The sequence below is a fragment of the Condylostylus longicornis genome, unplaced genomic scaffold (genome assembly GCF_029603195.1).
Source record: "Condylostylus longicornis isolate FDR11 unplaced genomic scaffold, ASM2960319v2 ptg000040l, whole genome shotgun sequence".
Lineage (NCBI taxonomy): Eukaryota > Metazoa > Arthropoda > Insecta > Diptera > Dolichopodidae > Condylostylus > Condylostylus longicornis.
This window is the reverse complement of record NW_026578009.1, coordinates 3,130,622-3,154,543: the sequence shown is the minus strand read 5'-3', so window position 1 is coordinate 3,154,543 and position 23,922 is coordinate 3,130,622. Positions and strand designations below refer to the sequence as shown.

Sequence of the window (23,922 nt, the reverse complement as noted above, 5' to 3'; positions counted from 1 at the left end):
TTTCGATCGCAAAAATTGCTTTATTATGTCATATTACTTTAATGTAATCAAATTTGAGTCTTTTTATTATAACATCTCGCATTAGAAACCATATATACTGTAGCCTTACATTATTTAGTCTTCCATTAAAGTTTTATAAATGAAACTTGTGTTAGGTTTAAAGATATTTTGTCTCAATTTAAAACCTAATATGTAAGTTATTTCAAAATTTAAATTATAATCACTCATATTTTTAGTGGTATCACTTGAGGTGATGGGATATTGTTGAAAAGTATTTTTGCTTTCAGTATAAAATTTCAGCTTTTGAAAATGATTTTAAGCTGAAAAATTCAAACATTTTGAATTGATTTTAATATATAAAGTACTTACTATCGAATAAAATTTTCATTAGGTTTTCTATATTTTATTTCCAGTATTTTTCAATGTACTCATTACAAATTTACTCATTACTTATTAAATTGACGTAAAATTGTACTTAACACTTTTCAGTACCAATTTTCTGAATACATACAAAAAAAAAAAATACACTCGTTTTTTATCGTACATTCTAAAAGTACTCGTAATCTTTGCATTGAAAATCCTTCCAATCTGTTCCAATCTGTTTTCTCTTTCTTTTTTTTTTTAATTTTTTCCTGTCAAAATAAATTTTTGCAGAAATTTAGACATTTTCAACATCCTTTAGAAAATATTTTTCTCGTTTTCATCTCTAGTCACATTCAAAAATGTCATCCAATGAGATAAATGTATAAATCTGATTAGAAAACGCAGTTCAAACTGTTTTAAGAAATTTATAACAATTCATTATAGAATAATCTTTTGAATTAAATTTTTTTGTATATTTATACGAAATACGATTACCTATATATACGAATTTTAGTTAAATTATAGAAATAAATATTTTTTTTTTACTAAAGTGAAGAAATTAAATACATATTTACATACATACATATATTTAATATACGTACATATAGATAAAATTAATTATAAAGATATTTTTTATAAAAATTTAATGAAAAAAAAAATGAATTTTAATAAGAGCACCAGTTCATTACACAATAATATTAAAAGTGAAGAAGTAATTAAATGTGTTACTAGAGAAAAAATTATTGTTCGGGGGAATACGGCGATTCGAACAATCAATTCAACTACAACATCATATATACAAAATTCAAATGATAGGTAAGTAAATATATATATAATACATTTATAGAATTATATATATAAATTATCTCTATTTTATTTAATTTTTATGAGATGAATAAGTATATTAAGAAGATATATAAGATTTAACATACATATATTTCTGTTGATTCACAATGAAAAATTTGATCATACGATAAAATCACCATATACGAACCTACAATAAAATACATTGTCTTTAACTTGTTGTAATTCTCTCTATATATATATACATATGTACATAATGATTATACATATCTATTTATATAAAGACTAAATGTATATATATTTAAGTTGTCGAGACACGTACAATATCAATTTAATTATAAGGATGCCATTTCAAGAGCAACTATAAATCAAATTGTATATAGGGATTTTATATTTTATGTAGCATTATATTTATAATGAAATTTTTTTTTTGTTACTAACTTATTTCTACATTTTGTTTTTATATTTGAATATTTAATTTTTACAAGCATACCATTCACGCATTAATCTCTTAATAATTGGTTTCCGTTAAGAAAAGATTTAATTAAAAATTTTTACATTAAAATTTCCTATAGTAGAATTTTGCAATAAAAGAGATTTTCGGGAATTGTAATTTGTGAAATAATGTTGCAACAATATTAAAGAGAAAAAAGGGAGAATAATGAGGCTATACTTAATCAATTATAAAAAAAACAGAAGCTTTAATAACAGTATTTTTTGAAATACACCGTTATTTCAATATTTTTGGAATACCGTTATATATCCAAAGAAATTTAATGTTTTAAACATTTTAAAGTTTTTAAGTTTTCATTTGACCTTGTGTTAACCTTGACTTCTTTCTTATTGGCTGAGAAAATGCAATCTTTACTTTAATAGCTCCTTTTATAAAACAAAAATTTTAAACTTTTTCATATACTACGACGTCAGAGAGTATGAATTGTATTGCTGTTCGAAAGATTATTCAAAATTAAATTCTCATAAAATATTTCCTTTTTGTATATGATTTTCCTAAAATAGAAAGAGCTTTAATCTCATACGACTCCCGTTTTTAGAAAAGAATCTCATGTAGACTTTAGAATATATGCCTTCAGAAATGCTTTTGTTTTTAAAAACATTGCCAGCACTTTTGTGTTGTATATTTAAAATTCGTATATAGCGTTAATTTGAAATTTAAAATATAGAAAACATTTTGAATAATGATTTTGTTAGTAATTATTTTTTTTTTTTATCGAAAGAAGGAGGAAAGCATGAATGCTACTAACATGCCATTCCCTGGCAACCCATAGTTAGTTATATGTTTTACCACAAAAACCTCCTCCTTATATTCTGATACTAGTCCCCTTAGACCAACCATCAAATTTTTTTTAATATAGATTGAAAGAGATTTGTTTGGCACATCATCACAACTGGATATTATACAACCAAACCGTTTTAATAATTTGGTTATAGAGAAGGATCTTATTCTGTATCGGCAACTTTGACTTGCGACCTAGGAGAAAATACATTTGAATATATTTGATTAAATTACAACTTAATGGCTAAATGTATTTTTAAAATTAACTTTTTGAATTTTAGTTATGATATAAAGTCATTTTTTATTAATAATTTGTTGAACAGTTTTCAAAAAGAAAAAATTCTATTCTGAGAACCTTTAGTAATTGAGTTTTCAACATTATTTAATTTCTACATTTCATAGATTTATTTTCTGAAAATTTCACAAAGTCATTTAATAATTTTCAAGTATATCTTAAGATTATTTGTAGAATTATTAAAATTCTGAATTTACATTATAAATATGTGCATGCATATATGTATGCTTTCTTATAATATAGGCTAATATTACAAACAATTTTTATTTTTCATATACTAGGTTTATTAATAAATATTTCGCTTTTTCATTAAGGACAAATGTAAATAAATCAGAATATAATCATAGTATGTACCTATTTATACAATATACACTTATAGAATTTATTATCGATTATTTTTTCAACAATACTTTTGGTCATCTTATAAAACAATAAACTGAGTTACGCTATTAAGGAAAAAAAAAATTAACAATTTTAAATACAAAACATGTTAAAGCGTCCTTTTTCATTGTGTTTTTTAATTTTTTTTTTTGTTTTTCCGTTCATTTTTCATGAAAATTTCCTTAACTTTCTGTTTTTTCTTTCCTTCAAAATTTACATGTAATGGAGGGAAATCCAAATTATAGTTGATCCATTTAACTTTAAGTATTTTTTAAAGATAATGGAAACATTTTATTTATAACATAACTCATAGTAGGGCCCAATTTATCTTAATAAAATAATTGTGTTTTTAAATAGTTGAAAAAGAGATGTCAAGTAGCATGACGACAGCGTGCAATGAACAGGCCTAAAACTTAAAATTTAAGGGTCATTCTTAATTAACTAATTCAAACGAAACACGCAACTAAAGTTTCGTTGGCAAATATAATAGATTTCAAGAATTGTGTGTTTGAAATATTCGAGATAAAATTACGAAAAATCAAATAGTAAGAATATCATCCTATCATAAATAAAATTTTCAGTGTCTTTTGAGAATTGCCTTCCTACTGAGGAGCTACTATGTTATTGCGCATCGGAAAGGTAGTCATGCGATATAAATTTATTGATTTAAAATATTAAGAAAGACCTGATATATTTTTTTACAATAAAATGGTTATTCAAGGTAATTCAATATTTTATATTTATAGACTAAATAATTGAAAGAAATAAGTTTTAACCAATTAACCATACCCACATTATTTAGCCAGAATTCTTTCACTTCTACCCATATAAAATATTTTATGCTCCAAATCGTGTAAATTTTCAAAAATAATCCTTTGGGGAGCCTTCAAGAAGAATCTCTTATTAGACCTTAAGTATATTGTACACATGAAATTCATGAATTAAACTTTAAAAAATACTTCAAAACAAGTTATTAATTTTGTAATACCATTTACATTTCTTGTGATAAATTTTGTTTTAACGTAAATTTTTATGTTAATAATATGAGAAAAACCTTCAGTAATATTATGAATTCAAAATTTTTTTTCTTATATTTTATATAATAAAAGCATAACTGAGTAAGTGGAACAATAAGTGTCCCTTCTTTCTTTTTATTATTTTTGAAAGTAACTTATTTTTATACTTCTATATTGTATATATGTATGCATATATATAATTATAGATTATCCTGCATATATATATATATATATATAAATGTATGTATTAAGATGTCTATATTATTGTAATTTACATGCAAACATATAAGTTTTAAAGGTATAAATTGTAGATTATATTATCGAATGTACATTTGAATTTTAAATTGAATATTGTAAAAATAGTAGACAATCGTGGCAAAATTAAAGCAACATATTGTGTTCTTAATAATTTTAAGAAATTATTACAGTATCAGACCAAGGTAGATACCTATGTAGATATATATGTAACGTATATATATTTCAGAATTTAACACATTAACGGAAACTGAAATAGAAGCAGAAGAAATACCTGGAAGAAAGGTATGCAATCTCCTTTTTCTAAGTGAAAGTATACATTATTCTATTGCGTTTCTGAAGAAGAAATTTATTTATAAATTAATATATTCTTAATATACTTAAGAGATATTCCATTTATTAAACTAAATATAACCGATATCTAATTATTAGTGTTAGTATATCTCTAAATATGAAAATATATTATGGAATTCTAGAGAATTTTCGTCCCATTTGAAATTTGTAAAAGTTAGAATACTATATATAGATCCCACGTTCGCGAACTTGATTTGTTCAATTAAATAAGTAATTTTAATGAAAACAAAAACTTTTCTTTGATTAAGAATTTTTCTATAGCTTTTAAAGCTATTTATATATAATATTTGATAGGGTGGGATCTCTATTTGTGTTAGTTAGAAACAAGAATAGAGCTATTAAAATTTATTCAATATTTGAAGCCAAATTTTTGACCCTATTCACTTGTGAACCTCAATTTTCTTTTTAGTTTTAATTAGATTTGTTAAAATTCAAGTGCTGAAATTCAAAAGATGTAAACAGTTTTGCTTATTTACTAAAAAACTGTTTAAAATTCAATTGTTTGATATTTATTTGCAAATCCAAACCAATTAATATGGAAATATGAAATGAAACTTTAAAACTAATACGTATACATTATGTATAATTCTTAACCTAAATGAGCAACAATATATTAAAGGAGTTTAAATTAATGGAACCATAAGATAAGATGAAAATATTCAATAGGATGAAAATATCAGAACACTACATAGAATGAAAACCAAGGATTTTAGAATTTTTTTTTTCTTGTGAGCCTCGAATTTAATTTTCGTTTTAATTACATTTACTCATGTTTAAGTTAGTGTTTCCCGACTTTCCAAAAAATTTTGATATATTCACAAAATGATTGCTTAGAGAAGAATCTGTTTGCTTTATTCTTTTTTGTGTAAATTTCTTAATGACATTGAATCAATAGAGATATTATTTGAAATTTTAAGTATAATTCTAATTTCTAAATTAATCTAAATATTCTATGTTTAAGTGTATATCCCAAACAAAGCATATCGAACTGGTGCCTGCAAATATTAGATTTTACTTTTTCTCTTTTGAATTAACTATGAACTTAATTAAAATGCATACAAAAAAATGTTAATTCCTCAATATATTTTTACCACCACTGTAATAATTTTTATACTATACATATGTATTACATAAAAGGAAATTAGTTTTTGTTAGATTTTTTTCATGTTATACTACTGACCGCTACAAATTTGTTCTGTATACATACATATATTTCGCAAATAAAACAAACCCCTTCACCTTTATAGCTATTACTACATGAAACATACGTCTACTTTATACCATATCCTCTGAACTTATATTATTTACTAAAGTGAGAGTTCAACGTTATCAGGAACAATAAAATTTCCACAACAATAAAAGAAAATAATAATATAAAAATAAATACAATAAAAAAGAAATAAGAATTAGAACTTTAAATACCTCCAATAAAACGTTATAATCTACCCAATCGTTGTAAATAAGCGGTTTCAGAAAAAAAAAATTAATTTTAATTTTAAAAATTTTTGTAGAAGAAAATCATATTGAAAATATAGAAAAGCCGCAGTTCTGCTTGGACATGCTTCGTACATTAGAAAGATTGAACAATTTTTTTACAAAATTTTTAAATAAATTTTAATTAATTTTCAATATTCATTGTAAAAATTAGTTTAGGAAAATTTTTAGGTGACTATAAAGATAGAATAAAAAATCAACGGATATTTTTGAAGATGCACTGTTTAAGGTTAGAACTGTTAAAAGTTGCACATTTAATTTGTTCATATAAAGTTTTGAAAACTTTGCAATTCTAAACCTAAGAATCATTTACCAGTAATGCCCGAAAGTCGATGTGCCCGCAAATGTTTCGCTTTTATACGGAGAGGAAGACGCTATTTGGGCTAAAACCGGTTTAATGGATTAGATTAGTTATCGGGGCTGAAATTCGTCAACGGATTTGCATGAATTTAGCAGAAAAAAGTTTGTCATGGAGGGATGCCAATTGGTCCTCCTATAGCCCTAGTGCTGGGTAGCAGAGTTGAGGGTATCACGTCCCCTCTCTAATTAACTAACTATAACTAACTAATCTCAAAATTAAAAATACCAAACGTTTTCAAAATAACATATTATTAGAAAAGTGGGTCCTGTTCAGCAAAATCTATTTAAAGAAGGGACCTATATAATTGGTATCAAATGGCAAAGAGACATACTACATATACTACTGGAATGATTAAAACATGAAAACAATTAACATTAATTTGAAATGTCCAGTTAAGCAGTTAAAAACTCTCATATAGATTTCAGTTTAAACTTAAATAGATTAGGACTGCGATTTTTTAAAGGTATAGCACATTAATTATACAAAATTACAAAAAAATCACAAGAAAAATAATATAATAATAAAAATATAATTTTCAAATCCATCAAAATATGTTCCTTTGTAAACGGGGGATTTTCTTCAGTTGGCTATCGACTTTAGTCCTAGATGGACATTTCACAAAAAAAAAAAAAAACAAAAAAATTATAGAAGAAAATAAAAAGTAGAAAAGTAGAATAAAATTATTTAATTCTTTTGTTTGGGCATTTTCATATAGGAAACCATAACAAAATAAAATAAAAAAAACAGAAAAACAAAACTAATTATAAATTATGCAGTCCTTCATATAGCAAGGGGATGAAGAAAAATTTTAACTTTATACAGTCGCTAGTCAAAAAATATTTTATAAAAAAAAAATTTAATTAGAGTTTATAATTTTTTTTTTTTGATTCTTACCAAAAATATTGATTTATAAAATAATTATAAGATTAATAAGGTCTTAATTTAAAAATTATTATTTTTTTTTTTTAATATTATGAAAATGTCCTTGTATTTTTAATGTCAAATTTCATGGTTTTCCTTTGAGAGAAAAAACATTTTAAAAGACACATAATTCGTGTACATACTGCTTACGTACACGAAAACGTGTACATAATGAAATAAAATTTTAATGAATTCTATGCGTATATGATTAAAATATTTAATAAATAATTAATAAATAAAATCTAATATTATATTATTTAAGAAAATAAAAGGAAAAAATGTTTGGTATGAATCCTTTAAATTGGTGTAATAGCACCAGAGAAAATAATTCAGCAATATTTTCTAATTCTAATACTAGTAATTTTAATTATTCAAATAATAATGAACAAAATTCTAATTATAATAATCAAGCTCATAATAATAATAACAACAATAATAATAATAATTTAAATAATAATGGTAATAATAATAATAGTAATAATAGATTTAAAAAAAATCTTATTTCAAATTCAAATTCAAATTTAGAAAGACGACAATCACATGATGTTCATGTTGAATATGAAGTATCAGTACCAATAATTCCATCATATCGTCATACACCATATCATTCATTATGGAATATACATCATTGGTAAGATATATAAATTTATATTAGTGTTTGTACCTTTAATATTATAACAGATATAATAATATAATAACACATTGTTCAAATCTATTATCATATGAGTAATTTGTATTTTGACATAACTCAAAAAATACAATTTTTGAGTTATTTATACGAAAATGAGTGCTCAAAACATTTATTTTATGTGCATTAGAAACACCATTTCTCTATAGTTTGCAAAATTGTTACTTACAATAAAATATTAAATAACACTATTAAGTAACCCCAATCCTACTCACTTAAAATTCGTTTTTCTCAAAGATGCAAATTTTGAGTTATGACAGTATTGCTGTAAACGAACGATATTATGTATTTTAAATATATATACTTTTTATAATAATTTTCCTCCAAATTTTAAATAATTTGTAATTTTTTATTAAAATATTTTAAAAACTTTCAACTTTCATTAAATTAACAAAATTTACGCTTATACTCGTATTAGAAATGCTCGAAATATTTAACATTGAATTAAATTTAAAATATTTTTTTCAGTATTCACTATTATTCTTAGTGCTTTTGAACTCTTATTATTCTAGAATGTTTTAAAAATAACACAAAGTCTTATCATGGCTAATCTAAGGTGTGTCCTACAGCATTAAAATTTAAGGCCATAAATCAAATAAAATGATAAGACTATATAAAGATTTTTTAATTTAAATGAAATTTGTGATTTTATGTGACATTGTAATTTCTCGAAGTTTTAATATAAATTCTTGACTTACATATGTATATATATATATATATATTTGTAGGTGAATCTTTGAATTCAAAAAGGTACTCACTATAAATTAAAATTTCTTTTCTATTTTTGAACAAAGTCCTGTAATTACCGGTTATACATTTTAATCGGGTTGCAAATATTTAGTGTTAAGGGTTTAATACCACTTTTTTTTTTAATTTTTCATATTGATAATACGGAAAAATCAAAAAAAAAAAAAAATCATGAGAAAAACATTTTTTAAAGACAAAAAATTAAACTGTGAACAATAAGAATTTTTTTTTTATAAATTGCATACTTATAGGGATAGAAGTTTAAAATTCTATAATTATTGTTCACGAAAACCTTAATATTACCTTTAATTCTTCCTACTATTCAAACAAAAAATTTAACATAAAATAGATTTATTATAAAATTAAAATGTAGTTAAACTTCAAAGAATATATGGTGTCTTTTAATGGGCAGCCTCCTATTAAAACAAATTTTCTGAGTGGGTGGTAGAAAAACACGAAAATGTAAAGTAATTGTATTATCATTTTGCCTCTATAACGTCAACCAATTTAAATTTACTTGATTTGCTTTAATTTTTTTGGTAATTTTTTATTTTTTAAATTGAATTTTTTTCATTGCATCTTCCGATGACAAAGTTGTACGATTTATTAACAAAATGACTTGTTTGACTAGTTAATAATAAATTTTTTTAAATAATATTATATTTATGAATTTGATATAATTATAAATTTAATAGAGCTTAGGTGACTTCATATAGCCTATTATAAGAAAAGACACTTTTGTTCTCTTACTTTTAAACAAAATGTCTATGAAGAACGATGAGGACTTACAAAAGTAAAAATTTCAAATTTTTTAAAAGCTTATATCTTTTAAATCAATTAAGTTATATCAGAGTCACTTCAAGGTCAAATCAAAAGAAATACGTTCTTATAAAATAAATATTAAAGATCAGCTAGACAGTTTCGGGGATATATGACGGTATTTTAGAAAATTAATACTTAATTTATAAAATGGCGATTGTTTTATTAAAAAATACCAACAATATCGAGAGTATGAAGCAATTATCTAAGACTAACTAATGGCTACGATCTACTTGAATTATTCAAATAAATTTACAGTACTTTGCTTGTTGTATACATATGTGTATGTATGTATATATATTTGAATATTTCGCTCAAAAGTTCTGTGATTAAAATTTGTGTACATTTTAATTACTTTCGTTTAAAAATAAAAATAAATATTGTAAAATGCTACCTTAATAATCACTTTGATGAAATTAAATTGACCGGCAAACCCCAGGTTTAAAATAGTGAGAACATTTTATTTCCAATATTACTTTTATTAAATTCACATTTAAAGAACAAAGATCTACATTTCTAAATTTGTCAAATATTTAAAATCATTCAAAATAAATGTAGAGTTTTCAAATAAAAAATATTTATTTAGTTTTATTCAAAATTTTATAATTAAAATTAGAAAAAAATTCAAAATTACAAGTACAATAAAAAATTAATAAAAAATATTATTTTTAATTTTTCATTTTTGAATTCTTAAATTTTTCTCTGGTTTGACTCTAAATTTACACATAAATTTAAGAGGAAAATGCATAATTCTGCCATGAAATAAGATTTTTATTTATTTTACTGAAAAAATATGGAAAAAAAGATATTACGAAAAATATTTGAAGAATTAGTAAAAAAAATTATATACAAGGATGAACAGAACAATGAAATAATCCTTTATTCAAATGAAAGGAACAAAGAGAAAGATGAAAATAAAACGAAAAATGGTAAAAATGATTCCACTACAACAACGTGAGTATTTTGAATGAATATAAAAGAATTTTGTTGGGGTTGTAAAATTTTTTGTTGCCACACAACAATAAGTATATTAATGAATCGCTTAAGAGCCTGGATCGTCTTTATCATTATTTTATTCTAGCCAATTGAGAAGAAAGTTAGTGACTACCGTATGTTTATATAATTTATATAATATTCAAATTACAATTGGTATTTTGATTGAAAATTATTCCGTATTGAGTATTCTGTATTGAAAACATATTGTTTTTAAAGGTGCATGATTTGAGACAAAATACAAAAATTCTAATTGAAAAAATGAAATGTCCATTAGAAACACTGATTAGGAATACACGATTAGGCTGTAAATTTAAAATTATGAAGACTAATCAATTATACATACAATATATTTTCTTAAAGACTAAAAATGTGTTGAATTAAGTGGTGTTATTTGATTTTGAGTTCATGTAAATATTTCTAATTTTCTCTGTTGTATTATTAGTACATAATTAAGTATAATTAATAAGGTATGTTAGAGTAATTTATAAAATCTATTCCATTATTTTTGCATAGAACCCAAAATCATCTTACACTCGATTTTAATTGAAAGCCTTGCTCTAAAAGTAAATCCACTTTAACATCCTTTCTATTACTTATTGAATAACGCATCTTAGTTTTACAAATATTCAAAAAAAATTCTTCAGTTTAAGCTCAGCCTGCACTAATAAATCTATTCATTCGTTTTGATAACTATTCAATCGTTGTGATTTACTATGATAATGTTACAAAATACAAACCGATTTGTTGGAAGAGCCCTCACTGTACACTGACTCAAATATTATATAAATTATATACAAATCTCAGTTTTACACTTTACTCAATTAAAATATCTTTAATTTTACTTCGTTATTAATAGATAATATAAAAATTTATTTATTATTCATTAAAGCTCATACATATACAATATAGACCTTGCATCACATACTATATACAGGGTATATTCTACAAATACAAGTACCTATCCGGTTATTTTTTAACTAGTTATGGATAAATTATTCAAGTTCCTATTAAAAAAAAATTCCAAAAAATATTTTTTACTAAAATTATTTTTAATATGACCAAAATTCCTTGGCTGCTCCTATATTTTCAAATATCAATATTTCATAGACTTAATAGGTATGGACATGGGTATATAGTACTGTGGCTACATCCTTTACTCTTCATAAAATTTACTGTACATATACAAAAATAAATAATTTGGATTTAATATGGTTATGAATAATGAATTATTTCAATTATTTTCAGTTTATTTTTTCATATTAGAAATTTTTAGTAAAAAAATTATTAATTTCATTTTTAGCAATTTCAATGAATTTTTACAATACGCCTTAGAGCTATTGTTCACTTCTATTGTTATTTAGAAGTCAATAACACTTACATAAGAATGTATACAAATAATAAGTAAGGATTAATTTCATAAAGCATTGTGAGCCGGGAAGGATTACTTTATTAAAAATAAAATTAATTAAGTACTTAAAATAATTTAAATACAATTCTTTCTAGATTTTATGCTGATTTCGTTATTTATTAAAAATATTTCTGTTTTTCAATTGAATTTTTTGCAAAAAATTAAAAATTCCATATTATAAAATAATTTCGGGAATAACTAATGGAAATTTCATTGTACAACTGTAGAAGAGATGGATAACGTAATCAAAGGAACAAAGAATAAATTCTATAGGGAATCCGACACTGAATTAAGAATAATAATATAAAATTCTATCCAGAATCCTAAATGAAATTTCACGATCTAAAATGTGAACTTTTTGTTTATACATATAGAAGTTGTAGATTACCCTGTCACATATTACTTAAACAAGTTCAAAATACTTATTAATTATCTTATTGTTTAAATACTTTTAGTTTAGTTAAATAAGTTTCTGCAACATTTTCTTTAAAAAATTTTAAAACATTCGATTTGAGATGGGGATAAGCTGGGGGTGTTATTAAAAATTATTAACTTATTGTAGTAAGAAAATCGATTTCATAGAATCTTAATTTTCAAAACAGATTTTATTCTTAATAGTATTCAAAAATTATCAAATAATACCTTACAGCTATACAATTACAGAGTATAAAGGGCTCATATAACAAATTAAGAATATATTGCTTATAGAAATCTTCGTAAGTCCTTCGTAATCAATTCTGCAGTTGTGTGAAGAAATTTCCATTAATTATTTTTGTAATAATCAATAATGAAAAAAAAATTGTAAACAACTAGACGTTGTATTAGTAATTAGTAATAATCATAAGTACAAGAGGCGCATAATGCCGGTATTTATATGTTCTTGTATTTGTGTGTTTTAAATATAAGATTGCATCAAATTCAAATATAAGTAGCATCTCAAGTAAACAATACTTAGTCATCATATACATTAGAGTATAAAGCAATGTGAAGAACAAATTGGCCGCGAATTTTTTCATACCTCTATATAGCTCAGTTGGTAGCTTAGAAAACGATAAGTCACGCTGGTTCGAGTCAAGTTCGAGAATTTTTCTCCTCAAACTTTTAGTTTCACAAATTCTGATGATGACACAAATGTCGAAATAATAACTGAAAATATTTTAATTGTAATCGATTACATGTAAATTAAGATCAAGTACAAAACTGCCAAAATATTATGAAATCTTTCTGTAAGAAAATAAATTAAATACAAAAAATTGTTGTATTACCTATAATACTTTTGTATTTGTATATTATTTAAATTATATAATACAATCCGTTAGTATGTAATAATATTTCATATATAGACGCAAGAATATTAAAAGAAATAAAAAAAAAATGTAGTCGCGTCACCAATTTTTTTTTTATTGCTCGCCAACATGAAAAAGTAAATTTTTTATTAGTCAAAATATGTTAAATAAAATTATAATAATTTCAATTGTAAATTTAGTTCTAAACGCTCCAGTTAAGCTATACAAATATATTATAAAATTTTCAAGTGTTATGTATTTTGAAAAATTAAAATTATTACATTTGGAAATTTAAATTTGAGTATATTGTATAGAATAGGTATATCACATTTTAAAGGTATATAGAGAACTTTAAACTGTTCATTACATTTAAGGATTATTTTTAAAAACCTTATAACCTTCTTCAAATTTCAGAACTCATTCAGTTTGCTATCAGCTTATTAGAGATTCATAAAGAACTCATTAATCGATTAAATAGAGTAAAGACAATTCAAAGACATCAGAAATAAATCGAGTATAAAAATGATAGTCCGGTTATTATGAATCACATACTTGCTAAATATTATGAATTTATTGCCATTAAATTAGACACGATTGGTTTTCTATACAACACGTTGGAATTTTACTTCTATGTTTACATCTGCGTTAGTGCACATAATCACTTGGTCAATATATCATTGATATTTAAATATTATTCAAATTTGAAACAAGAATATTTTTTAGATTCCAATTTAAGGTGTCTGAGACTTGACAGTACTCCCGTCAGTTGTTCAGTACTCCTATTAATTGTAAGACTACTAGTTTAATAGTAAGAAGATAAATTATTTTGAGCTTTAAAATAAGTGTTTATATAAAGTTGGCTTCATCTGTACACTATTTTTCGAGTTGTGAATAAAAAATTAAAATTTAAGAAGTTTTCAGAAATCTCAACTTTTAAGCCTCATAAATCGAGAAGGAGGACTGAAAAAGCATAATGTGATCAGATGTTTTTTTTTTGTTTCTCTGAGGTCATTCTATCACCCTATACTGCGGGAGTACGGTGTTCTCTCTCGAATCTCGAATATTCTACATAGGAGCATAAATATTGCTTTATAATGCATATTCGAGGCAATTTTTTCATATTTTCAATGTACTCAATTACTTAATAATACACGTACTTAAATTTATTTTGCTCAAAGATTTTTTTCCTCGAAGCTATTCAGTTCATAACCGAATAATCTCGGAAACGGCTCATCACATAAAAAAAATTATTAAGTGATAATTTGAAGACCAACTCAAAATCTTTCAAATTATGAAAAAAAAATTGAATAGGGTAAATTTTTGACACCACGTTACCGGTTTATACCTCCCTGTATATACAAACATATTTAATATGTAATTTATGTACTTACACTTTCTTCATTATTTTTATTAAATACCAAATAAAGTAACAATGAATTTTAATTATTCTGTACATATATAACACCTATACCATAACTAAAGTTAAATAATAACTTATATACGAGAGTAAAATATATATATAAGAAAGTTGAATATTATTTTCTATTGTACAATACGAGTATATTAATTATTATGAAATCTCTGACCCAAATCTAATATGTAAGCGTCACATAATTTACTTTGGATATAAAATCTAACATATTAATTTTTCTATTAAAATAACCATATTTTTTATTTTTTTCATATTACTCCTATATAACTATACATACTTATTTCTATAAAGAAAGTAAAAACACTGCACGATATTTTTTCTTGTTACGAGTATTTAAATTAAAAGTTAAATTTAGATATTAATTTTGGAAATGTGTATACGGATTTTTGTGTAAAAATTAAGAACAATTTTTTCTACACAATATATTGCATTTATTATATAGTATATAAAGTAAACTCTATACATAAAGTAAATATTTAAATTTAAGAAAATCTTAAATATGAGAATTGAAATGAAAGTAAATTAAATAATGAACAATATTATACCCTCTGACTACTCGTATATTCCGATTAGAAAGTATGAGTAAATTATGTAAAGAAAAATATAAAAATACTCAAAGAACCTTAACAATATACATTATGCATATTATACTTTACTATAATATTTTAATTCTATAGACGGAAGTCAATAACCTCTAAAATTTGTTTAACATACTTATATAGTTTTTGACCGGAAGTATACAAAATAAATAAATATATTTTACTTTCTTAAATAGCATTACGAGAAAAATATGTAGGTAATATATTGTTATATAAATATTATGTATACATATATGTATATATCGACGCATTTATATAACAATATTTACAGAACATTTATTATAAAAATAATAATATTGAATAAAATTTTTTTAACTAATATTATGTATTACAATATTATGTATATGGTACCTAAGAAGTTACAATTTAGGTCTAAGGAAATTACATATACATAAACATACTTTCATATATGTATACAAATTCAAATTGTTTGTATTTAATATAGGGTATAACAATTATTATAATTATTACATTGTTTATAATAGTAGGTACTCGTACTCGCGTATAATATGCATAAAAAAAATATAATAGCATTAAAATTGATTAACTTAACCTAAATTGAATAATTTTATATATATATATATATATTTTTAATATAAAAATAATATGTGCGTCTATATTATATTAATTTAGAATTTAGTAAGAATTGTAAATAACCTAAATTATTTAACGAAATGGTGTGAGCTTCAAAATATTTTTGAAGTTAAGTACAATTAAAATTGCTTTAATTTCTTAAATTGAAAAATGAATGGTTTGGAAATCTAGAAGAAGATTATGTTCAAATACATATTTTTTTTAGTTTACTTGTAAAAGATTTTCTTATAAAAATTACAGAGATTTTTGGAATTGATTAAATAATATCAAAACATAATCATTTTGGTATTATTTTCAGTTTATTGAAAAAAAAAAAAAATTAAAATATTCGTTATTAAAAAGAAAAAACTGGAATAATTTACAAGCCATTTTAATAAATTAATAAATAACAAATCTTGATTAATTTGAAAATTTGGCCCCTCATTTCAATATGAAGAGGACAACAATTTTGTTTTTAATACGTTTAAAAAAATAATTGTATTTAAAATGATATTAAATTGAAATTATTAAATTCGGATTAAAGCTACGCTTTGTCAAGCATACTACAATTCTTTTAAAACAAAAAATAGAAATATTTTTGTTTTTCAAAATAATTTTCTACTCAAATTTTAATCAAAATACACTAAAATTGTGTTATATGCAATTAAAAAAATATTGCATAATTTTAGGGGAAATATTAAAAATAGCATATATATATATAACAATCGAACTCGGCACCTAATTTATAAGGAAAATAATAACAATTTTTTTTGAGGGCAAGATATTATACCGTTATTTTTTTGTTTTCGAAAAAATTTTACGATTTCGGGAAATTAATAAGGAGAAAATTGAAATTGTACTATTTTTTTAGAGATATGAAAACTAAAAGTGGAAGAAATGTATATTTATGGATTAAAAATTTTTCTTAAGATAAAATAAACCGTTTTTGATCTAGTTACATTAATTTCTTAAAACAGTTAGATTTCTACAACTTATTGCCCAAGAGAAAAACAATGTCAAATATTAAAAAGAAAAAGTAGGTTTAAAATATAGTGTTCAATTTCATAGTGGTTGTTTCGTCATGATTTTGTTATTTATTTATATCTAAATCATTGTTGTTGAAACTAGTTGCTATTTTTTTAACGTTAATTTAAAAAAATTGAGAAAAAATTGGATTTTTTAAGACTTTATTGTACCATAACTTTAAGGGGGGAGAAGAGGTTAGTAAAAATTTTCTGTTAGAAAAAAACCTGTATAAAATTTCAGCTCTTTATCTCTTTATCTAGGCTAATGGATGGACAAACGGGCAGGCAGAAACTAGTGAAAATATTTCTTTCCAATAATTGGAAATGTACTAAAGTATCAAAATGTCTGCAATATACTTTAAATCTCTACAGTCTACAGAAAAGTAAAAAAAACTAATTTTGATAATTTCAACTTTGAAACTTGAAAATTTATTCCGATCATAAAATATGGCGTATAATGAGCGACAAAATATAAATATGCATATACTTAACAAATAATTTTTCGAATGTAAACCATAATTCAGACATTTTATTAAAAAGATTATTAAATGAAAGTAATATGGTGGACTAACATAACATTGGTAACAAAATTTATTGCAGATGATTGTTTAATTTTAACGACATCTTGAAATTTGAACGATAGAACGTTTATAGAACATTTTAAAAAAAATAATTTATTATTATGAATATTTATTATTTAGCAATAAAATTTTTTTATATAATACTTCAGGATTCAATAAGGTACACATTGACAAAATTACAGAATTATGTAAGAAAACCATGGAAATTCGAAATTACAAGCTAGTTGCACCATTTTATGTAAATATAGTTTTAAGACATTACCACAGATTTATTTAACAAAAACTATTATGAATTTGAGCTTTAAGGATCAATAATCTCTAAAAATTTTTTAACAATTTAATATATTTTTTTATTAATTCGATATATATGTAAATTATGAAATATTCCTCTTTGAATAATGCATTTTAATTGAATATAAGTATACATAATGAGTCACACACTAATTTCTTCAGAATCATTAAATAAAAAATTTCTTCATGCCATTAAATTCATTAAATTCATTGTGTACAATGACCATTTAATTACTTTTCAAAAAAAAAAACTATATTTAATTTTTTAAGTTTATGATGGTTACCACCCTGTGTATACACCTTTTTATTACATAAACATGTACAAAAAGACATATGGAACAGAATAAGACATACGAGTACATTATATGCAAGTTGTATGTGTACAATTTCATAAAGTCACAACAATTACTGTTTTTCTTTTCATTTATGTATTTCGTATGATTTATATTAACCCTTAACTAAACAAAACATTATTCTTTAAATTTGAGTATATAAAGTGACCATTGCTTCTTTTTTTAATGTTTGAAACAAAATCCAATTGGTTCAAAGAAGCATTCAAAGAGCATTTTTTCCTTATTTATTTAGTTTTAAAAATATTGATATTAAATTACTTGTACAAGTAGTTTACATACCCCAGATATTGTAAATGTTCTGGACTATGCATTTTTGTTTAACAATGTGAGGGTAAGATCGGTGTACATTACAAAATTTTTTGATTTTATATTAAAATATGGAATTAATTATGTATAGATGACAAATTGAACTTATGAACATATGGCACCAAAACCAAATATTATTGTTAAACTATAAATTATCTACGTGAATGTATGTGCATATACATAATATGTATAGATGTTATTGTAAATCAGAAATATTTCAATATCATATTCGAAACGTTTCCAAAATTCGTTCTACCAACCAAGGCAAGTAGTAGCTATAGGGTTAATAGCGAAATGAAATTATTTGATGAAAATATTTTAATTACATTTCAATGGGTAATAACATTTTGACCTCGTTAATCCTGGTTTAAACTAAACTGTTATATATAACGAAATATCCTTATATTGTCTTCGTTTGTCCAGTTTTAGTGGGTCTAGTTTTAGTAAGTGGTGAGGTCTGGTCTCCAATTTGCATATAATATTGATATAGATTGTTTTGAGATTTTTGCAGAGGCGTTTCTTTCGTTTTGCTCTTCTTGGTATCAAGCAGATCCCATCAGTTTGTCTCCTTATAAAAGTAGGCTTTAGCTTTTAGACTAAGTTCCAATTTGTTATCATGAGTTTTGATTCATTATTTCGTTTTTTTGGTACCGTGGTTTGCCTCGGTTTTATTAGCTCGAATTCCTTGCAGGGAGCAGGTATTAACTTAAAGTCGGTCGAGTTTTAACCATGTTTCGCGTCGTAGTACAGGCTGTCAACTGTATAGGATGCGTGAGTTAACAACGCGTATGTTTTGCAAAATAAAGTTAATAATTATTGATTATCAAGTATATATCAATAATTGATGATATAGCCACGTTTATTAGTTAAGTATCGTTTATTTTACTATACTAAATGCTTGTACTAAGCAATCGTCAATAGGCTACAATAAGTCAAGAATGGTTGCAGTGGCTTGGGGGGGTTACTCCTGTCCCATTCGGTTCCCTTGAAATCTACAAAATCTATAAGCAATCGTCAATATATAAACACCATATTTTCTTTGAAATAGTACCATTTAAAAATCTATGTGGCACTGAGAATTCAAAGTTATTAATTTTCAATTTAAAAAAGACAATTTGTCCTTCATCAAGTGAATGCAAAAGAAATTATCTTCGTACTTTTAACTTTATTATTCTAGTATAATGCACATGAATATTGATTGTGTTACACTACATACACATATGTACTCATATTTGTATGTGTATTACATGTATATGAATTATATTTACAAGGAATTTACATTTTATGTACAATATTTAAGTATGCATTATGAAATGGTCATTATATAAAACTTTTTAAAAGAAAATGTTAAATAGAAAAGTCATTGCCCTTAAACTTTGAAAAAAAAAAGGCACCAAAGTTAATACAAAGTTTTTCTTTTCAATAAAAAAAAAAAAAGTGAAATACAATAATCACAATGGAATGTAGACAACATAATCAATTATTAAAATATCTACATAAAATAAATGTAATATACATGTAACTAAGTACATACATATGTAAGTATGTATGTACTCACAATAAATATGGTTTTCATACACTTATTGTGAAATAAATGAGAAATAAAATTCTTAGTAAAATTTTAAAATAAAAAAAATTCTTTTAAAAATTCTTACCAATTTCATAATCTTCCTTCGGAATCTTATTTGTAACCACTGCTTGTCTACATTCTCGAAAATTTTTACTTTTAAAATAATTATTTAAAAATCTTTCATATTTTATTTTCATTATGGTTACTTTTACTGTTCGTTCGTGTGTTTTAGAGTTCTTTTTAAATATATACAGTAGTAGTCAATAAATTTTAATGTTAAAAAATTCCATTGTAAAAGCAACTAATTTTCAAATGTTATAGAATAAATGTGTACTTGAGCCCTTGGTACTTGCAACATACATATTTGATTTTATAATTTTAATATTAATTATAGGATATTTAATTTTAATTATAGAATTAATAATAATTTTCATTGAAAATTTAAAGTCGACTATGCAAATGAGTCAAAAACAAATTGGAAAATGATTTCCGTTCATGTCACAATGTAAAATTTTTTATAATATAATATTTTCGACCATGCAGTATTGAATGTGCGAAGTTATCTCGAGAGAGACTAAACAAATTTCAAACTGGCAACACTGATCACATTTCATTGAAATGCAGTTGTTTTTGTTGTATTTAGATCGTTCTTCCGTACAATTAATTGTTTTTCAATTAATAACGATTTTTGACTGTAAAATCCAGTATGATGTTATTACTGGCTTTGTCTACATTATTATCTTAAATTGATTTATTGGTGAGAAACCCATGAGTATGTTTCACCTTCCTTACCTTAAATAAAATTTATCAGCTTCATAATAAAAATAATTTAGTTATAAAAAATCATTTTTACACCAATACCATTAACAGCTTTTTAAGTCGGTTATGGAAATTAAAAAATCATTAAATTAATTCTCATCTCTATCATAAAACATAGTTCAAATGGTTCACAACTGGTTCTAAAATAATTTTTTACTTTTTTTCATATTCTTTTCCTTTTTAGTGCATCATCTCCTCTGTCTGGATTATCACAGATGACTAAGATGATGGATGAGTTATTAATGGATTCACACCAATATACCTCACCATTTACTTTTACGAAAATTACAACAACACATCGACCAAGTCGTACTTCTTTAAAGAAAACACAAAGTGCTACATCAAATTCACAACAGAATAATGATAATAGAGGATCAACATATCATGCAAATGATAGTAAAAGAAAATCATCAACATCAGTTCCGAATTCTCGTGTAATCAATCAAAGTGGAAAAACAAATGTTCCAACTCAAGGTAAAGCACTTTTAAAAATATAAATTTACAATACAAAAACAGTTACAGTATACAAAAAACAATTACTTACAAAAAAAATACTTATTGTAGAGGTTCCCCCTCAACCAAGAATAACATCAATCAGTTATCATCCATTAGCATTACAACATTTATCTATGAGCAGTAATTTAAATAATAATAATTATAGTAAATTTCCAAACACCAAATCAACACCAAATAATAATTTATTTGGTTTACAATCACCTTCATCATCACCAAATCAACAAAATTTATTTCCAACAGCAACTGACCGTTGGGTTTCATCATTAAGAAGACGTGATCCAGAATTACAACCAACACTACCATCAATTAATAGCAATAGTAATAATACTAATAATGTTAATGTTCTTCATCATAATTCCAATATTAGTGATCCTACATCAAAACGTGTTCGTAGCACTAAAATATATAATGGTGCATTTTCTCGTAAAAGTCGATCTGTTGAACGTCTTTTAGGACGTAAACCAATTAATCAAAAAGAAATTAAAGTTACAGTAGAAAAGAAAGGATCTGTTGAAGATAATTCAAATTCAGATGATGCAACAACATCTGTTGAAGACAACAGTACATCACAGAGTACACCGAAATTTATACCAAAAAAAATTAAGAGGATGAATGTAACAAATAAACGACCATCATTCGTTCCTATAGGTTATGAACCACATTTAGTAGAAATTCTTGAAAAAGATATTTTACAAAGGGATATTGGAGTTAAATGGGCTGATGTAGCTGGATTAAATGATGCTAAAGCTATACTTCAGGAAGCTGTTGTACTTCCAATTATAATGCCTGATTTTTTTCGTGGTATACGAAAACCTTGGAGAGGAATTTTAATGGTATATAATATTCAATATTAAAAATAGTGCTAATTTTTTTGTAATTGTAATATCATTCAATAGGTTGGACCTCCGGGAACCGGTAAAACTATGATGGCAAAAGCAGTAGCAACTGAGTGTGGAACTACTTTTTTTAATGTTTCAACAAGTACTTTAACATCAAAATATCGTGGGGAAAGTGAAAAATTAGTACGTTTATTGTTCGAAATGGCTAGATTTTATTCACCAAGTACAATTTTTATTGATGAAATTGATGCTTTATGTGCTTCAAGGGGAAGTGATTCAGAACATGAAGCAAGTCGACGTTTTAAAGCCGAATTGCTAATACAAATGGATGGTTTGAATGTGGGAGCTTCCAGTGAAGAAAAACTTATAATGGTACTAGCTGCAACAAATCATCCATGGGATATTGATGAAGCATTTAGAAGACGCTTCGAAAAGAGAGTTTATATTGGACTTCCAAATGGTATTTTTTTTTTTGAAATATAAATAAATTATTATTGATTTTTAATTTACTTCTTCGTCTTTTTTTGTAATATTAGATGAAACACGCTCTGCATTATTGAATTTATGTTTAAAAGACGTTAATATTTCAAATGACACAGATATTGATTCCGTTTGTGACATGTTAAAAGGATATTCGGGTTCAGATGTTCGAAATGTTTGCCGTGATGCAAGTATGATGGCAATGAGAAGACACATTTCTGGTCGTACACCATCAGAAATTAAAAAAATACGTTTAGAAGATGTCGATCAACCAATCACTTTAAAAGATTTTACAGATGCAATTGAAAGAACAAAGAAAACCGTTTCCGAAGGTGATATTGAAAAATTCATTAAATGGATGGAGCAATATGGATCAACATGAAATTAGGCGATATAACATAATATTTAATTTTAAGGCATATTATGTATTTTATTAATGAGTCAAAATATATAAATACCATACATTCATTTCGATATTATTTTATAATACAAAACTATTTACAAGTTTTGTTTGAATATCTTCACGGAAATTAAATATATATGTATGTATACTATGTAAATTAGGCATATGATACATAATGTATTTATGAATGAATGTATGATTATTGTAAATTTAATAACATTAAATTCATGCTCAATAATATTATATTAATAATTTTTTTCAATTTATACTTGGTCACAAAAATAAACGAACATTTAATTCATACATATTGATCTAATTCGAAAACTGAACTTAATACATATTTGATTTTGCCAATTATTAATGCCAAACATTTGTTTCATCTTATATTTTAATGATATTTATACCAGCACCTGTAATTTTTTTTAATTTTTTTGTTTAATAATTTAACGAAAGGTTTCTTACTCACGTGAATTAAATTCCATTGAAAATTAATGCTTCTTAATGGAATATTTGAAATTTTGAAATCTCTGTAACTGTAACTGCTGTAAAGTTTCCATATTGATTTTCTAAGCTACTGTAAAATTTCAATGATTTAAAGCTTGATTTTTGTCGCAAAAATAATAAGAATTATAACCATTTTCAAAATATTTACC

At 24.1% G+C, this 23,922-nt stretch overlaps 1 protein-coding gene across 1 annotated transcript; it reads left to right on the top strand.

Moving 5' to 3' along the window:
• Positions 1 to 959: 959 nt before the first annotated feature.
• On the top strand, positions 960 to 23,334 carry LOC129609638 (katanin p60 ATPase-containing subunit A1). The gene is made up of 5 exons (XM_055521692.1): positions 960 to 1,179; positions 21,216 to 21,505; positions 21,596 to 22,380; positions 22,444 to 22,846; positions 22,923 to 23,334. Exons 1-5 carry the CDS (start codon positions 1,010 to 1,012, stop codon positions 23,246 to 23,248), a joined length of 1,974 nt encoding a protein of 657 aa, XP_055377667.1. The 5' UTR covers positions 960 to 1,009; the 3' UTR covers positions 23,249 to 23,334.
• Positions 23,335 to 23,922: the final 588 nt, after the last annotated feature.